This window comes from Macrotis lagotis, chromosome 6 (genome assembly GCF_037893015.1).
Source record: "Macrotis lagotis isolate mMagLag1 chromosome 6, bilby.v1.9.chrom.fasta, whole genome shotgun sequence".
NCBI classification, from domain to species: domain Eukaryota; kingdom Metazoa; phylum Chordata; class Mammalia; order Peramelemorphia; family Peramelidae; genus Macrotis; species Macrotis lagotis.
In genome coordinates this window covers 130,511,162-130,531,286 of record NC_133663.1, presented here as the reverse complement: position 1 = coordinate 130,531,286, position 20,125 = coordinate 130,511,162, and the positions used below count along the sequence as shown (strand labels likewise).

Sequence of the window (20,125 nt, the reverse complement as noted above, 5' to 3'; positions counted from 1 at the left end):
AAGATAAGGAATTTTTTCCTAAGATAAAATAGATTTAATTATTAATTGCATTTTTATAGAATCTGACATCTTTACAAAAACAATATTTACATCAAGTCTTGGGTGCAGATAACATAAAACTGAAGATAACATTAAAGCAAACAGAGGATCAGTATGAACAGTTTTAAAAGAACCAGTACTCATGACATCGGGAAATACTCAAATCTCCAAACAAAATAGTACTAAAGATAAGCTTCAAAGCATCTAGATGTGATCTAACTAGTAATCAAAGCCTTTAATAGTTATAAGATGCTAATCTGCAGAAGAATAAAATGCTCCTTTCTGAAAAAAATTCCAATACAACACACACACACACACACACATATCCTCAAAACTATTAATTGATATATTTCATTGCTGATAATTATTTTTAAAAATCAGTAAAATGAAGTAATATTATTTATAAATTCAATTTGGGTCCTTCAGGCTTTTAAAAGGGTTTCATGTATTTAGCAAGTAACATTGCTATTTTCATATATCTGCCAGTGGGCCATTAGAGTCAACTATCATTTAGGAGCAAAATGCCCACTTTGTAATGATGTATGAAAATAGTAACAAATGATGAATCTCAAGTTAGTTTTAGGAATTAATAACAAGAATGCAAAAAGCCTCTGTTAAAGTAGTCTACTGTACAGATAGATATGAGGAAACATTAAAAAGTTCATTACTATAAGAATCTCCTCCTAAGTACAAACTTGGTACAGTAGAAGAATTTTTATTTATGTATAGGAAACAAACTTTATGTAATGATGCGTCTTTAATTATAAAGTGTATTTGATTTGGAAGTTCAGTTTAATACATAAATATCTTACTTTACAAAATGAAATTTTCTCTGTTTCTCCACAAACCATTAGTTACTCATTTTCCTTCTAGGAGTCATTCATTACTGAGTATTCCCTTTAGCCTCTTGAAGAGTGAATCAATTCATTCCTTATGGCAATAGCCAATTTACTGACCCACCCCCATCCATTTTCTTTTCAAATGCAGAGAAGAAAACAGAAGGAAGTCCAGAAGAAAATACAGACTAACTGGACAGCTTTGAAAAATAACTGTTGAATTGATCACAAACATAAAAGAAAAAGCAAGTTCTGTAGAGAAAGATTTCTGATTACATGCACAAACCTCTTTTTCTGTCCTACTGTTTCAGAAATTGCTTGTTTTCTTTGACATTTAAGTTCAAGGGAGAAAAAAACAGATTTTAAAGATATTATCAAGTTCAGCTCCTTTATTTTATAAATAGCTCACATTTATATAACACTGGAAGTATAAAGAACATTTTCCTCGAAACAGCTTTATAGGATATTATCTGCATTGTGAAGATTGAAAGACTTAGAGAAATTGGTGATTTTTCTCAAGACCAAAGACCTCAACCATTTAAATGACCACTCTAGGTCTCAAACTCAGGTCTCAGATTCCAAATCCAGTGCTCTTTCCACAGTTAACACATCCTTTCATTCATATGATACTTGGTATTTTTCCTTAGTACTTCTTTATTACAAATGAATTAACTTTATTTGATCACATTAAATGTTCAATTAATTTTTCTAGTTACATAGGAATCTCAGTATTTGAACATGGTCCATGTAGTGAAACCACAATGTAGGTGAAATAATTAAAATAATGTTATAATGAGACCTTTCCTATAATTCTCTCTGAAACGGGTGTCTAAGGTGCATTAGCTGTACTGTAGAACATATTATTGTAAGATTTCTATATAATTTGATGCTTAATTTATGATTACAGAATAGTCATTTCATATTTCCATTTATGAAATTAATTGTACTTTATTGTGGTAGGTGGAAGTGAAGGCTGTTCCTGTTTCTCAGAAAAAAACCTCTTTGCAACAAGAACAAGTAAAGAAGCTTCAAAGGATTCCTGGCAGTCCTTCAACACCAGCTACATCCATGAACCCTGATATGACATTTGGGGGGCTTGCATCACCAAAACTTGATGCTTCTTATGAACCAATGATTGTGAAGGAAGCTCGTTATATAGCCATTACGATGATGAAGGTAATTGATTTTAATTTGGCAAATTCCCACTCCCTTTTCTCTTCTGGTTTCTGTGGTCTTGAATCCATGACTACCAAAGAATTGCCTCCATTTCATAATCCCTGATAACTGTTTTGTCATTTACAACATTTCTGCCCTACCTACCCTTCCTCTGTACTGCTTCATCTGCCAGCCATTTCCACTGGGATTTCTGAAATTAACAAATCTCCTTTCATTTAGAACCTTTTCTGTAATTCTTCCATCTTCTGCTTCTCACTGTAGCTGGATCTCCTTGAATGACAAAATCCTTGTCCTTTCTTTCTGTACCTTCTGTCATTGGTCCCAGTGGAAGGATTAGAACCCTCCCTGCTTTTCATTGCTATCTCTTAGACCCTTTCTCTACCATTATCACTCAAATTGTGTTTTTGAGGTTTTCTCTATCCAAATTCATCAGCCATTCCAGATACTAGTGTCAGGACATTTTCCCTCCTTTCACAATGAGCTCATTGCCTAATCTCCCTTTCGACTTTACCTCATGCCTTCATTAAGGCTTTAATATGAGACTATTTCTCTGAATACCCTTACCTTTAAGTTGTTCAGGCCGAGCTCATATGAACTTCTCTTCCACCTAAACTTTACTACACAGAGGTATGATAATATCCTACATTTTGCCATTGCTCACAAATGTTCCTGTTCCATGATCAAGAAATCTGAAATTCCTTTATCCTATCACAATCTAGTATCTTTCATTTTTCCTTATCCTTGACTTCTTTCAAACTTATTTAAACTACAATTTACAAGACCTAAATCCTAGATTATTTGCCGCCTATGCACTTCATGCTACTGAATAGAGCCAGATATATCATCCCTATTGACTGATCTACAAATTTCAATTATCTCACCTGGGCCCTTAGCAGTAAGGCAATCCTTTTATTTTTCCCTGAGTCTTTTATCTACTCTCCACAAAGACTCTTCAGACCTTTTTTTCTCAGTGTCTCCCATAACGCCTTTCCCTCCTGTCCTCTCAGTTGAACAACCAAAAACTGGCTATTTGCCACAAGTTCCCTTTTTCCCCATTCTTCTCATTTCATATCACCCTGCATTGTTTCCTAATTTACTCCACTCTGTGATAAATAGGCAGGCCTTCTTGCCAAGTCTAACCTCTAATCTAACCAAGTCTCACAGGGGTTGTTGTGAGGATCAAATAAGACAGATGCCTGACCCCAGTGGGTGCTCCTTGGATGGGACCTCTTGCCCTCCTCTCTTCAGTCCCTTCTCCTCTCACCCCTTTTACCCCACAGATCACCTCTGCTGTCATTCTCCTGCCTTGCCTCCTCTTTCTGCCTCTCTACTAGTTTTGTCACTGCCAGTCTCCTCATCTGATCATATCATCCCACTATTCATCAAACTTTAATGGTTTCCTGTTGACTCTATAATAGAATGAAAGCTCCTCCATGTCCTTTCCATCTTTTTTACACGTGCCTCCTCACCATCAGCCATCATGACCCTATTGCTGTTCCTCACCCTCAGAGCCTGTCTCCATGCTCCTTCATTTCTGCAGCGTGCTAATTTTTCAACTTCACCCCATAGAATCACTGGTTTCCTTCAAGATACAACTCATATCATTCTTTTTACTTTCAATCTTTTACCTTTTTTCCTGCCCCTGGCTGCTAGTGCCTTATCCAAAACCACCTAGTGTTCTTTTTATAGATAATCTATAAATCCTTAGAGATTTATACATTTAGGCAGTGGTCTCTCTTTTTAGGCAGGGACTATTTCACTTTTGCCTTTTTATCCACAAAACAGCACAGAATTGGCACTTAATAAATACTTGGCAATTAGCTGATATAATTTTAATCTTCTATAACAGGGATGGGGAACCTTTATTCTGCCAAGAATTATTTATACATTTAATCATTATCATTCACAGGCTATACAAAATTATCAACTTGAAAATTAGTCTGTTATATTTGGACAAGCATTTAATTAATTCACCCCTAAAATCTCCTAGATTTTTTTTTTTTGAATTTCAAGTCCCACCTGTGGTTGCCATGGCAGCACCAGACCAAAGGATTTTGTCACTGACTAGACATTCCCCACCCCTATTTTAAAAGAACAAATATATTCTACTGAAGTCCTACTCTGATTCATTTCATAGTAGGGAAGTGAGCCTAAGTTTTCAAATTCAAATGCTGTGCCACCAGTGTAAAATTTCTCACCGTACCTCCTTAGCTGGAAAGGCCTCATATATTGACAGATTGTCATCTGAAACTAGCCAGTCAGAATTTGGAGAGGCTCAGTATTACTAAGAAGTTAGAATCCAGCTAGTGAATTTTTTAACTCTAGTAGCTCATGGTGACTACTTTTTAAGGAATGAAGATAATATTATCTGTGTCACAGATATTTGAAAGTATTTAAACAAAAGACAAAAAGAACACAGAAGAAAAATACAAAATTATGCTCCTGTTATTGAGAATACACAATGAAATCAAAGTTATTTTTTTTATTATAGTGGTGTCACATTTGTGTAAATTTTCAAGGGAAAAAATTCCTTAAGGAATCTCTATTTCACTTGGATTATTTGTGACATTCACCTAATGACAGCCCCAAGATTTCAAGTTCTTGTTTTCCTTCTATGTGAAATGACTGTATAGTAATGACAAAGCAAAAGTATCTAAAAAATTCGTCATCCACAAAACCAGAAGTCTGTAGATACTTCATGTTTTTCCATCACTCGTAGTATTTTTGGAATTTGGAGTAATCCTAGAACCTATGACATTGTTTTGAAAATCTTCAATGAGTGATTTGATTTTCAGCCTAACCAATATCTCAGGCAAGTCTGATAAATATGGTGAGCATTCAGGCTGTGACTTATAAGATAATTGACTGTAACATAGCAAGTACTTGAGAGAAGGAAAATATTTCATGTCAGATAATGTAGGAGAAGTTATCCGATGGGAATTGTACTGGTCCTTGAAGAATGATAACTATTAAAGGAAATTTGTAATGATTTAAAAGTTTTTTTTAATCTGCTTAGGTTTATGAAAATTATTCTTTTGAAGAGTTGCGTTTTGCTTCACCAACACCTAAAAGGTAAGGTTAGCATGTCAAAATTAGTTTCCTCACTCCACCAATTACTTTCATTTCTGTTAATTCCTTTTTGAAAATGCAAATATAAAACACTGTATTTGGTGATCTGAAGGACAAAGGAAAGAGATATCAGGATCTCAATCTCTAAGAGCTTACAGTTGAACATATACGTGTGTGTGTGTGTGTGTGTGTGTGTGTGTGTGCATGGCATCAACTATGCTAAAATGGAAGATTGAAAGCTAATTTTGTGGCATAGGAAGAAGAGGAGGAGAGCCACAAGTGAATGCTAAAGTGAGGTCTGAGACAATCAAAATATAATATTTAAGTGTAAATTGTTCCTGGAGAAGTCACCTAGTAAAGATGATGGTAAAGAAAAAGATATAGTAACATATCCTAGATAAAACTGATATTTAACAATTCCATTACCATAGTTACCATTGATAAAGTAAGGAAAGAGATAGATGATGTGAGGTATTAGTACAGATGTTATTCCCAGTGGGTGGTTAAAACAAAAAGATAGAGGAAACAAATTTTTTAGTCCATATTCTAGACCACAAAGACAGCAATTAGATTAGGAGAACATTGCTGACAAGAGAAGAAGCAATGAACAGATTCATAATATACATTTGTGAATTTTCTACAATAAAACCAATAAAGCTTACTACCTATGTAGTAAGATACTTCCTGTGTGCATCTCATTCTACCTATAGACATTTTGTCTCATCAAAAAAAAAAAATAAAGCAAAATTCTGCTTTGATCATGTAAAAATTTACTATATTTTATATTGTTTTAAATGACCCTAAATGTATTCTAATTGTCAAAATTTGCTCCCTCTCTGTTGCAGATATATTTTAATGACTAAGTTGAATTTAGCAAATATTTATTAAGCATATACTCTGTGTAAACACTATGCTAGGCTCTGCAGATATAAAGACAGAAAGGCTCCTGTCCATGAAAAACTTAAATTTCTACTTGGGATAAGACAAGTTCAAAAGGCTTTATGGATGAAATGAAGATCTGGAATGGCATTGCATAGAAAGTATGATACCTGAGCTATGCCTTAAAAAAACTAGGGATTCTAAGAGGTCAGGGTGATAAAGGAATACATTCCAGATTTTGGTTATAATCTATGAATGAGAAAGTGGTAAAAAGTTAATGCTGGTTTTGGAGAAAAGATAGTTAAGTATGACTGGAAAATATGTGAACCATATTATGAAACAATGTAAATTTGAGCTAGAATGTAGAAGCCTTTCAGTGCCTAGTTGAAGAAGTTTTGTTGTGTTCCCTTCTAGAATTAATAAAGATCTGCTCAAGATTTTTGAGTACAGCTGTATTATAGGCAGTTAAGCATGCTCTAGGAAAATTATTTTGGTATTTGAGTTTCTGAAAGGTGCCTTGGAGAGGGGAGAAGTCTGAAGTAGGAAAACCAATTTAGAGGCCATTGTAATAATCTTGGGTGAGAGTTTTTTTTTTTTGCAAGGCAATGGGGTTCAGTGACTTGTCCAAGGTCAATCTTAGGGAGAGATAATGAAAACTTGTGAAGGGCTATGTTAATGGAGAGAAGGGTTTGGATATAGAACCAGTAAGATTTGACTACTGATTGAATACTAGCAGTGATTAAAAGAAAAAAGCTAAGGATGACTGTTGTGAACCTTAGTTACTGGAACAATGATTATCTTCAATAGAAAAGGTAAGTTTAGAAGAGGAATAGGTTTAAGGAGTAATGAAATGAGTTCCAGTTTGCACATGTCGAATTTAAAATACTGAGAGGAGAGAAATGAGATGAAGATTCTTGAAGTTCACCAGTAGTCAAGGAGTAGGTTATAGATAAGATCCAGTAAAAACTTACTGTCAGACAGGGAGGAAGAACCAGTAGAGAGCAGTAATATAAGGTGATGGAGAACAAACAAAAATTACCTAGTTGCTGAGGATGGTCAAGTGGTTAGGGATTGTGAAAAAACCAGATCTAGCACTTGAGAAAGCATTAGGAACCTTGAAGAGAATAGATTCATTTGAATCTCTTTTGGAATTCAGAATACAATGGTTTGAAAAGTGAGTGGAAAGTGAGGGAGGTATATTATAGTAGATCACAAAACTTTATTAGATTTTAGAATCTCATCATAATGAATTGAAGAAACAATTTTAAAATACATAGATACAATTTTTAAATACATAAATACAAAGCTAAATAGAGTATTTCAACTTCAGTGGTTATATAACCAATAATATGAGGTAGGGAGAATTTACCCATTTATAGCTAATATACACCCATTATTCAGTTGAATTATAAGAAGCTGAGAAGAAATATTTTAGTTTCTGTTAAGATGAAGTGGAAATAAAGATTGAAGGCTAGTTGAATTTAAAAGCATGAACCAAATGGAGAATATTAAATATTTGATTTTTAAGACAGCTAATAAAGTTAGGTTGTTACATTGTTTCTTTTGTTTCTTTTCAGACCAAGTGAAAATATGTTGATCAGAGTCAACAATGATGGAACTTACTGTGCAAACTGGACTCCTGGGGCCATTGGACTCTATACTATCCATGTTACTATTGACAGTATTGAAATAGGTATTTGGCCCTTTTTTTTTCCCTAAGTAGGGAGGCTATTTTGAGTGTGACTTATATCTTCAAGTCAGAGTAAAGGTATAATAATTTTATTCAAATACTTATTTTGAAAAGATATTGCTTTAGGTATTATGCTGTATATTTGTTTCATAAGCACAAATAGCCAATAGTAAAAGGTGAAAACTCTTGAGTAGTTTGTTTTTTCAATATAAATTTATTTCTAATATTTTTATTTCATTAAGTATTTCCAAATTTTAAAAATTAGCATTCTTTTTTTACATTTTGAGTTAAATTCTCTCCCTCTCTCCTCCCCTACCACCTCTGAGAAGACAAGCTTTATTTAAAACGTTTCCATATTAGTTGTGTTTTAAAAGAACACAAACACACACACACACACACACACACACACACACACACAACCAACCAAAAAACCCAGGATAAATTAAGTGAAAAAAGTTTACTTTAATCTGCACTCAGTGTTTATCATTTCTTTCTGATAGGAGTTTTCATCATGGGTCCTTTGGAATTGTCTCTGATCATTTTTTTGATCAGAGGAACTAAGTTTTTCACAGTTGATTATCTTTACTAAATTGCTGTAACTGTGTAGTATTCTTCTAGTTCTTCTCATTATTTATTTCTTATACTATAGTGGTATCTCATTCACATTCTACAGCTTGTTCAGTCATTCCCTAATTTGTGGACATCTTTTTAGTTTCCAGTTCTTTTCATCACAAAAATATTTGCTATTACTTTTTGTACACATGGGTCTTTTTTCTTTTCCTTGGTCTCCTTGGTCTCCTTGTAGTATAGTCCTTATAGTGGTATTGCTGGGCCAAAGAGTATGCACAATTTTATAGCTCTTTAGGCAGAGTTTTAAATTTTTCTCAGAATGAAATAGTTGGGTCAGTTTACAACTTTACTGGCAGTAATTTAGTGTCTCAGTTTCTCCACATCTCCAGCATTTGTAATTTACTTTTTTTATCTTGTTAGCTAATTTGATAGGTAGGAGATGGTACCTCAGATTTGTTTTAATTTACATTTCTTTAATCAGTAGTGATTTTAGAGCATTTTTTTATGTGACTATTGATGGCTTTGATTTCTTCTCTTGAAAATGGTCTTTTCGTAGTCTTTGACCCTTTTATGAATTTGGGAATGACACAATGTGAATTTAAAAGGCAATTTGATGTACCATATAGAGACCTAATTACAGTTAAGAGTAGTATCAAATGCATCTAAAATAACTTTGAAGTGATTACTTCTCTGGGTTTAGTGCATTCATATATCATCCTAAAGGCAACTAATTAGCATAATAAATAGGTCAAGTGCTAGACTTGATGTCAGAAAGACCTGAGTCTGGATCCTGCCTTAACGTACTTAGTTGTATGTCCCTGGGTGACTTAGCTTCTGAGTTTGCTCATCAATGATATGGGGATAATAATAGAACCTTATAGTATAATTGTGAGGATATTACTTTTCAAACTTTAAAGTGCTGTAATAAATGTTTATAGCTATTGTTAGCTAAAAAGTAATCCTTATTTGCTTTTAGATTGGTGGGGGGGGAGGGCATCCATACACTCAAGTTGACTATTTGTCATTGGTCTGGGACCTGTCTTGGCTACAAAAGAAATTAATGACCAATACACTTTTATGCTATACTTCAGCCTGATCTTGACTGATTAAATATGATCTCAGGTTGTTACTTAGTATCTAAAAATCTTTGTGAAGCTATTTCTGTCTTTGATAGATCATTTTGCAATATAATGTAAGATACCTAATGGCAGGAACTGTCATTTTTATCTGTGTGTTTTCTAAATGTTTGTTACCAAGGTCTGTTTAAACAAAAAGAGTTAATCAGCAGCTCCTCCTTTTTTGTGTCATTGCTACAGACTTGTAGAACAAATGACAAACTGGGAGACTGCTGACAGGTTAGAATGAGAAGTCATTATCAAATAAGATGAAATTTAGTAGGGATAACTATAAAGTTAGGATTTCTGAAAATCATCTTAAATTCAGTGTAGAGGAAGCATAAATAGGTAACAGCTCTGTGAAAAAAAAATCTAAAGCTTTTAGAGTTTTTAAACCCAATATTAATTAGCGCCTTGATATGGCAGCTAAAAAACTCTTTTATTTTAGCTTTCTTAAAATAAAACGTAGTTCTAGAACCAGAAAAATAATAATTCTTTTATTCAGTAACCTATAATTTTAGTACATATTACATAGAATTCTTGTTACCACATTTTATTTAATAAATTATAGCATTTATAACTGTGCTTAAAGTATTTTTCCCTTTTGACAGAATTGAGAATAAAAGAATATATCCAGAAATGACTGATGTAAAAACAAAAAGAATAAAACTTTTAAACAAATCATACACACACATACACATATATATAGTGTTCCTCTACTTTCCATTTTGCAATTGTACTGTTTCATTTGAATTAAAGTTATGTACCCTTTCTGGGCCATTTTCTGTGGTCCTTATCTCACCCTATTTTAGTGATAATTTATGAAGTCAATTCTGTTAAACTCTCTAATCTTCAATTGCTTGTTACTTTGTGCATTTCAGTATAGACTGCTGAAATCATGGATTTAATCTAGGTTTTTGGTCTCCTTTGAGCTTGTGGGTATCTACTGTTATTATTTTTACATTAAAACTATATTATATTATATTATAGTTTATACCCCCCTGATATTTAAAAACCTTTCTTGATTAGATTTTCATGGGTCCTGGCAAATATATTCTTGCCAATTACTATTAGAACACTCCATTCTTAATTAAGAACTTGTCATTTCTTGGTTCAGATATTCAAATCTTCTCAGATCCCTTCTTCTTAAACAACTGTTCACTTCTGACATACACATTTCTTTTCTGAAGCTCTTCCCTTTGATTGCTATGATGAAAATACCACTTGTAATTTTTTATTCTTACATTCTTCAGTTTCTCAGTCAAGTCTTCATATTCATTAGAAATGCTTTGTAGTTTCATTTAAAGATATTATTTGAGTTTTACATTTTTCCCCCAATCTTGCTTCCCTCCCCCCTCCCTTCCACAGAATGCACTCTGTCAGTCTTTACTTTGTTTCCATGTTGTACCTTGATCCAAATTGGGTGTGATGAAAGAGAAATCATATCCTTAAAGAGAAGTCTAAGAGGTAACAAGATCAGACAATAAGCTATCTGTTTTTTTTCTAAATTAAAGGGAATAGTCCTTGTACTTTGTTCAAACTCCACAGCTCCTTATCTGGATACAGATGGCACTCTCCTTTGCAGACAGCCCAAAATGGTTCCCGATTGTTGCACTGATGAAGTGAGCAAGTCTTTCAAGTTTGAACATCACTCCCATGTTGCTGTTAGGGTGTACAGTGTTTTTCTGGTTCTGCTCATCTCACTCAGCATCAGTTCATGCAAATTCCTCCAGGTTTCCCTGAAATCCCTTCCCTCCTGGTTTCTAATAGAACAATAGTGCTCCATGACATACATATACCACAATTTGCTGAGCCATTCCCCTATTGAAGGACATTTACTGGATTTCCAATTCTTTGCCACCACAAACAGGGCTGCTATAAATATTTTTGTACAAGTAATGTTTTTACCCTTTTTTTTCCTCATCTCTTCATGTAGTTTCATTTTTGCACAGAAATAGATAGCAGTCATCCTACTTGACAAAACTTGAGGGATTATCCATTATGTCTTAGATATGTCATAGGAAGACAACAGTTCTCCTTACTATTGTTCCCAGGTAGCAAAGCCTCAGGGTCCTTTAAGCAAGTGATTATAAACTATCATAACTCATTTTGTATTCCTCTGATTCTTAGTTGTCTCACCTGCGTGTGTGTGTGTGTGTGTGTGTGTGTGTGTGTGTGTGTGTATTTGCATCCACATCCCCATTCCTGGAGAATAAGCAGCTTCTTTTTTCGCTTCCTACATTTTGCTTAGTGCCAAATGTTCAGTGCCCCTTCTTCCCTTTCTGTCACTATATCATATTTTTTTTAAAGTTTTTGCAAGGCAATGGGGTTAAGTGGCTTGCCCAAGGCCACACCGCTAGGTAATTATTAAGTGTCTGAGACCGGATTTGAACTCAGGTATTCCTAACTCCAGGTCCAGTGCTCTATTCACTGTGCCACCTAGCCACCCCTCACCCTCTTACTTTTGAACATAATTTAGTATTTCCCACAATTGATGGAAGTTGTAAAGAACAAAAATGATATAAAAGAGAAATTTCTTAACAATTGGAGATATCCAAATATGGAAGGAATTGCCTCAGGAGATAATGGGTCATTGTATCATTGCAATATCTTCAAACATAAGTCGGGTAGTCTTTTTTGGAAATATTTTAGAAGAAATTTTTGTTTAGTTTATGGTTTGACTTAAGTGACCTTGGAAACTTCTGTCTCTTAGAGTCTGTCATTCTGTGAAATTTAAAGTTTCAGTATTGGATTAAGAAATGTAATAACTAACAAGTATAGATATTAAAAGGGTAATAATAGAAATTATTATGGAACTATATGAAATGTAAGTTCATTCTGTGTAAGTCAGTAATATGGCAGAGTGGCTAAAAGAAATAATGATGTGCTAGTAACATTGAAAGGAATAATTGCCATTCACCATGAGCTCCTTCTCTACTCTATATTTCATGACCCCTTTTTGTCAGATGGGAGACCACCAATCTTTCTGTGCTTGCTACTTCCTCTTCAGATCCTCTAGCACATAACACTTTCCCTGTCTCTGCCCTACTCTCTCTTGACCCTAAGATTCTTTCTAACCTAAGGACCTTCAGCTTTCTCTTCTGCTTTGCAGCTCAAACTTATGTGTTGACTCACCTAGTTATGATGTGCAGTCAAGGAGTGATTTTTCTATTTGTATCTCCAATGCTTATCACAGGTTTGACTCATAGTAGAGCATTTCACAAATGTTCCACTAACTCTTCTCTGAAAATCAAAGTCTTAGAAACAGCTTGTCTATGAATTACCATTTTCTTTCATCTTTTCTCACTCATTTCTCAGATTCAAGCAATGTGCACTCTAGCCTCATCACTAAATTTTAAATGACTCCTTCCATTGTTAGCAATCCTCTATTGCTAAATCTATTGGCTTTCTCTCAGCGCTTATCTTTCTTGATCACTTTGAAATATTTGACATTGTTGACTAGGTACTGGTGCTGCTCTGAATTTTTATACTTTCTCTTGATTCTCTTACCCAAATGACTGTCTGTCTTGGGCTATCTTCTCATTTCCTTTTAACACCTTTCCACTTGATTACTTCATCAATTCCCCTAGAGTCAATTAGTATTTCTACAGATGACTGCCAAATATATAAATTCATTTCTAGTCTCTCATCTGAACTCTAATCCCACAACAATTCCCTATTGAACATTTTGAACCAGATGTTCTGTGGACATCTCAAACTAAATAGGAACAGAATTCATTATTCTTCCCATGAAACCCAGCCTTCTTCAGTTCTTGTAGAGGGTACCACAATCCTTCTAGTTACCCAGGTTCACAGTCTTGAAAACATATTTGGCTCTTCACTTTCCATCACACTAAATGTCAAGTTAGTCAGTGTATATTGTACTTGCTATCTTTGCAACATCTCTTAAATGTCACCTTCTCTCAGTCCGGTTCCAATCTTTATCACTTCTCCCTGCTTGAAATCTCTCCCCTCTCCAGTCCATGCTCCATACCACTACCAAAGCAACATAACTAGAGCATAGGTATGACTTAGTTACAGCCATTATTTCTGGAACAAAATGCAGGTTTCACTGTTAATCCATAGAAGACCTTCACATGCTAGCTTCAGCCTATCTTTCTAAGCTTGTGACACATCGTTCCCCTTCATATCATGGAGCAAACTGTCTTTCTTGCCCTCTTACCCTCTTCCAATAGAGAAGTGTTGTATCTCTTAACATCATATGCCTGGATGTATTCCCTTCCATCTTCCCCTCTTAGAACCACTAAATAAAAGTCAGTTCCCATGTCATCTCCTGTAATGAGGCTCTTCCTCACCTCCTTAGACTCTTCTAGGTGCTAGTATCTTGCCACCAAAATTGCTCATATTTAATTTTCATCTATTTTGTATCTGGATGATACATTGTTTTCCCTGATGGAATATGAAAGGGTCTGCTTCATTTTTCTTTGTATCCTCAGCATATAACATAGTACTTCATATGGATTAAGCACTTCATATATGTGTTGATTAACTGAGTGATAGTACTCAGAACAAGGGAGGTGATATCAGCTTGTATACTGTGCTGGTCTGATCGCATCTTGACTACTATATTCTGGCTACCACATTTAATAAAGGCTAGCTACAAACTCTTGTGTATCCAGACCCACTGAATATTTTCAAACAGGCAGCACTGACAAGTCGTCAAGGATGTTTTCAAAGGAATCTTAGATATTGACTATTGAGTTATTGCCTCCCTTCCCACTTTTTTATTCTTTCATTCTATTAAATAAGTTTTTAATTTAACATTTTGTTATTGTCATTTTATTTTATTTTATTTCCTAGTTATAGAACTTTTTCAGTGAATAACATTTTCAAAGCACCACTAATGTCAATTTCTGTCTTTTTATCATTCTCTTGCCCAGTCAGATTCAGAAACATAATAATAAATATCAAAAATTGTGTATGGATCTGAAATATTTGTTCATTGTCCATCATTATCACAAATTAAAAATGCATTTTAACATATTTTTCTTCAATGTTAAAATTTCATTGTTGTTTCTTTTTGTTAAAGATGCTGGCTTAGAAGTGAAAGTGAAAGATCCACCAAAAGGCATGATCCCACCTGGAACTCAGTTAATCAAACCGAAGGCTGAACCTCAACCAAATAAGGTTAGATTAGAGTTTAATAAGAATCAGAATGACTTCATAGCATATGGTAAAAGAAAATGCTTCTTTTAAAAAACAGCTAAAGGACTAAGTTACAAGTATCTAGTCTTACTGTAGCACAACATTTTGTTATTATTTAATAGAACTCAGCAAATATTTCTTAAACCACTGTTCTTTCCAGAGTAGTGTGCTAGCTATTGGAAGATATAGAAGGCTTAGATAACAAATAATCTGTGTCCTCATTGAGCTTATGGTCTAAAAGGAAGATAAGATGAATGAATACCAGATAACTGTAATAGAAAACTGTGCAAAAGTGCCTTAGGAAGATACAAAGTGTCCTGTAAAGTGCAAATATAATAGATTACAACCTGTTTGGTGGTTTATTGGCAGTATAAAGAAGGAGGAGGTGGAATACCCTCTGTATCTATGAAGCATCATGATAAAAGCAAAAATATACTGGGGTATATCAGTGATGAGTCCAGTTTGCCTGGAAGGTGGAGAGAATAGTGTGAAGCAATATCAGATATGACTGGGAAAGAAAGTACTGCCAGAATTTGAAAGGTCTCAATGGAAAACCAAGGAATTTGTTCTTATACAAATAAGCAATTAGCAACCATGAAGATCTTTGAGCAAATCAGCAATGCTACCAAATTTTTTCAAGTGTTAAACCTTCTAGCACAGTCTAAAGTAGTTTCTGCTCTGTTTTTCTATTTTTCAGTTGAAATTTAAATAATACCCAATAGAGTACCTTCATTTTTGTTCATTATGTATAAAATTGTCAGATTTCAAGAAGCAATTTCCTTATATCTCCATTTTTAGATACAGAAAAACTAGTAACCATTTGCCATATCAATTTTGGTCTACCTCTACTAACCTAAAGAGCTAAATTATAAATTTCTTCTTCTTTTTTAGATATTCTTTGTTTTTTGTTTTACTTTTTCTAAGGCAATGGTGTTACACAGCTAGGTAATTATTAAGTATCTGAGGCCACATTTGAACTCAGGTTCTCCTGACTCCAGGGCCAGTGCTCTATCTCTGTGCCACCTTGCTTCCCCTTTTTTAGACATTCTTAAAGCTGCAAATAAAATAAAAATTATAACAAGCTTTGTGTGAATTATTTTTAGTGTGATAGAAAATATTCTGATATTTTCAAAAGATATTTTTGTATGATTTCAAAACAAAACAGAAAGCAGGTGTTGATTACAATGAGGAATAAGTAAGAAATATTTTTCAGATATTTTCTCAGGAATGGAGCATTTTCAGCATCCATTCAGTTTGTTTTTTCTTGTAACAAGTTTATTATATTACTGTCTTTCTTTGTTTCTCTTAGGTTCGAAAATTTGTGGCCAAGGACAGTGCAGGGCTCCGTATTCGTAGCCACCCTTCCCTTCAGAGTGAACAGATAGGCATCGTAAAAGTCAATGGAACCATCACTTTTATTGACGAGGTAATTTATAAGGAAATTTTTGTTTGTGAGTTTGAGTTTTCATAATTTCTATGAAAAAATAAGCTTTCTGATTTTTCTATTTGAGTAATAGATTTAAAGCTATTGTAAATAAAAACTTAGGGACTTGGCAGGGTAATATTTGTTTACCCAGTCTGACAAACATGATTTTTCTTTATCATTATGAAAATATCTGAGACTATAATTTAAATAGGTAAAGGGCACTTTGACAGCTTACTTCTATGCCGATGAAATAATTGGTATAAATTTAGAAAGTGAAATCATTTAAAAGTTGTGCCATTTTTCTTCAGTCATTGAAATGTCGCATTTCTTCCAAGTTGTGTATTCTATTGCTGGAACTCCATACAATATTTTTTAGCAAAACAATAAAACACTTGCTATGCACACCTTTGGGAAAGACCTAACTTCTCATTCTCAAATAATCTGTCTTGATACCTTTTTACCAGCTGGTAGAAATTATTTTCCTAACTCCACTGTATCAGTTATCGTCATGCTTGGGCATCCTTTGCTGCTTCATCCCCAACTCCACCATGGCTGTGGATTCTTACAGTCTTTCCTTTTTCCATTAGCTAGTTGCTTAATTTCCGTCTATCATTGTCTGCCTGCTTTCCAGTCTTTTTTAAGTCTTTGCTACTCTCATTGCAGTTACAGGAGGGCATGGCTCGTTTTGTTGCTTGTTTCCTATAGATTCACAATGATGATGGTGTGTGGCTGAGACTGAATGATGAGACTATAAAGAAGTATGTGCCTAACATGAATGGTTACACTGAAGCCTGGTGCCTCTCTTTTAACCAACATCTTGGCAAGAGCCTTCTGGTCCCTGTTGACGTAAGTAAAAGGTGCCTTTGAAAAATGTTAGAGGTACACTCTGTCCCCATTACAGGGCTTTCTTTAATTAAGGCTACAATTTTACAGTTCTGAGGTAAAGCACAATTTAATTTAATAACTAATAACTTTATAGATGCCTGAATTCTTGAGGACTTCTCCCTAATGATGGTGGAATGTAGAAAGATTAAGGTACTTTAAACCTCACATCATTTATCTATAGGAAAAAGAGAAAAGGACAAAACAGAACCATTTAATTCTTCTTTTTCCCTTTTCATTGTTCCATTATTTGAACTGAACCTCAAATTATAATTTATAGAAGCAAATTATTTATACTTCCAAGAGAAATCTCACAAAATTAAACTTTTATTTTTTATGTTGGTGGTTTGTAACTCGTTGTGTTTTTTGTAAATCTGCATCATTGTCTTACAGTGAATTTCCTTGCTACTATAGAAAGTAAAGATGCAAGCCTGGCTTTAGTTGTAGGTGCTAATACATTTATTTTAGCTAAATTCTAGATCCTTGGAATAATGTAAATAGTTTTTGGCAAAATCATCTTCCCTGAATATCACACTTGTGGCCTTTGAATAAATTTAGTGAAAACCAATGAAAAACTGAGTAACATTGATATGATAATTAAGTAAGAAACTAACACAAACTTCTCTTAATTGTGAGAAATTTTTTGAGAATTTAATTTGAGAAAGTGACTTATTGCTAAAATTAAACTTTTTAAGTGGGCATTTAGGTAAGCTTCAGATTAATCCTTTTTTCTACTTATCTCTACAATGTTCATATAGAATTAAAATGTTACAGGTTTTTAAGAGCACAGTTATGTTTCTAATGAGTTTTTGTGGACTTTGCTGAAAATTATATAAAAATATTCTTAATTTGAATCTAATATTAGGATTAGCATCAGAATGGAAAACGTAATTAAGAAATAGGAAATTTTACACTAGTAAATCATCTCTTTTTATCACTCTCAGACATTTGTCTACACCTAAAAATTTAAAAAGGAAAAATATTTAGCAAATTTGGAAATAGAGGGCAGATTGCTTGTGGGTAATACCAGGTTATAGTAGCTGAAAATTTGATTTCAAAGTTTGAAATCATTTTGTTTCACAGCGGCAAATGTATAGACTATTAAAATATGAATGTTTAATGATTAAAAGAAAAAACCTATTGTAGGAATTATTTTACAGTGTTAGACAGTTTTTACTTTTTTAATTAGCTCTAGAATTTTGGATAGGATAATTGTTGATTCACTGGAAAAATTCTAATGGCAACTAGAATCTAAATGATAGGTTTTAAACATTGGTTCTAAATATATTTCCTAGTTTCCTCTAAATTAAGGACAAAATTTATAAAATCTGCTTGAAAAGAATACGTTTGCTAATATGGCAACAGTAACTTGAAAATTACAAAGCAGGATTGTGTAATGAGTAATAAATAGTCTAGGAATCAAGGTATCCTGAGTTCAAGGCCTGCCATTGACCATGGGCATTTCACTTAACTTCTCTCAGTGCTGCAGCTTGTCTAGATTATCATTTACACAGCAAGGGTACTTGCATAAGTACTAGAAATTTCCTTCAAAACACTGAATAAGTATAATGTTGATGATAGTTTTTTGTCCTTTGTTCTTGAAGAAGACTGTGACATACAAAGGATCTGTGCTAAGTCACCATCCTCACTTTCTTCTCCAGAGCCATCAGGGTCCAGTGGCCAGATATGAATCAGAATGACTGGAGATGGCCCTGGATACCAGACAATCAAGGCTAAATGACTTGCCTAAGGTCACACAGCTAGTTAGTGTCTGAGACCAAATTCGAACTCTAGTCCTTCTGACTCCAAGACCAGTGCTCTATCCACCGTGCCACCTAATTGCCTCACTGAAGAAATATAAAATTTTCTGAAAACCCATTTATCACTTTTAATGAGAAATTTTTATTTTATTGAGAAAAAAATAAAATTAACTTGATTAATCCACCATAAAAGGCATGGTATATTGCATTCTAAAACCAAATACTTTTAAAATAATTTTTTAAATAACTGCATTGTAAAAAAAATTATTTTTTGCTAAGAATTTACAGTATTTGGGTTCTTTTCCTTGATGCTGTCATGAAACTTTCTTTTTAATATAAGAGAATCCCTTCTTAGAGGCCACGATAGTATAATCATGCCTTGTTAATCAAATTGCAATAAATTAATATTAAAATAAAAATTCAGATCATATATTTACCAAAATTCTTGATTGTAATGTGGTAAAAATAACAGCAGTCTAACTTAAATTCTAATTTTTTACTTGTAGGATGAATTAACACTAATTTTATCTGGGGCCTTTTTCTGTTAAATAATAGCTAGCCTGTGTATAAGCGCTTTGAAGTTGGCAAAGTGTTTTACTCAGACCAAATCCTTTGAGTTAGATGCTTTTATAATCCCCATTATATAGAAGTGATAACTCTGGTTACATGAGATTACGTGATCTGACCAGCAAATATCGGAAGTAGGATTTGAACTTGACACCTCCTGACTCTGACTCTAGCTCTCCATCTGTTAAGGTCCTGGATTAAATAATCTTTAAAGTTCCATCCAGTCCTGAAATTTCACAATGGCAGATTTTAGTTCAGTGTTTGTCCTTTGTTTTCACTATGTGTATGCCAGGTTTCTGTTCTCTGGAAAATGGGGGGAGGGGGTGAGAGAGGGGGGAATGAAGTGGACAGATTAACAGCTCTGAGTGGCCAGAATGATGGAGGAAAGGCAAAACATCCAGATGCAGAGCATTGGGGGCAGAAGTTAAGTCAGCAGCTGAATGGTGTGGCCCAAGCAACATCTGATCTATTAGACATGCGCCAAGGGTTCTAGGTTTCAGGTGTCAGGTAATTTCATCCATTTTGAAATTCCTTTATCATCACATTCACATAGATACATATGCACACACACAGACACACTTACACAGACACACATATGTGTTTCCATTTATTCCTTAGACCCCTTTCTCCCCTTTACTAATTACACAGTGCTTGCTGCATAGAAGGTAGCTAACAAATACTGACAGATGTAAACTTTCTTTTTAATAGCAAGTTACAGATATTTTAGCAGTAGGTTTACATTTTAACACAAAAATTAAAGAAAAAATGCAGTTCAGTAAATTTTTTTTCAGGCATATACACACACACATATCTAAGTAGCAGTACTATATTTTTAGAATTAAATAAATATGCCTTGTCATCATTACTAGGTTGTTAACTCCTTTGGTTGTTAGGGGAAGTGTGTGTTACTTGATGACTTTCCTAGCACCTAGCCCAGTGCATTATACAGA

The 20,125-nt window shown here is 34.0% G+C and overlaps 1 protein-coding gene across 1 annotated transcript in view; it reads left to right on the top strand.

Moving 5' to 3' along the window:
- MYCBP2 (MYC binding protein 2) overlaps positions 1-20,125 on the top strand; it is a 292,534-nt gene that overhangs the window by 164,946 nt on the left and 107,463 nt on the right. The window contains exons 47-52 of the mRNA XM_074192761.1: positions 1,836-2,051; positions 5,068-5,123; positions 7,577-7,692; positions 14,425-14,522; positions 15,850-15,966; positions 16,672-16,812. Coding sequence (XP_074048862.1) covers positions 1,836-2,051; positions 5,068-5,123; positions 7,577-7,692; positions 14,425-14,522; positions 15,850-15,966; positions 16,672-16,812 — 744 coding nt within the window. The remainder of the gene's footprint in view (positions 1-1,835; positions 2,052-5,067; positions 5,124-7,576; positions 7,693-14,424; positions 14,523-15,849; positions 15,967-16,671; positions 16,813-20,125) is intronic.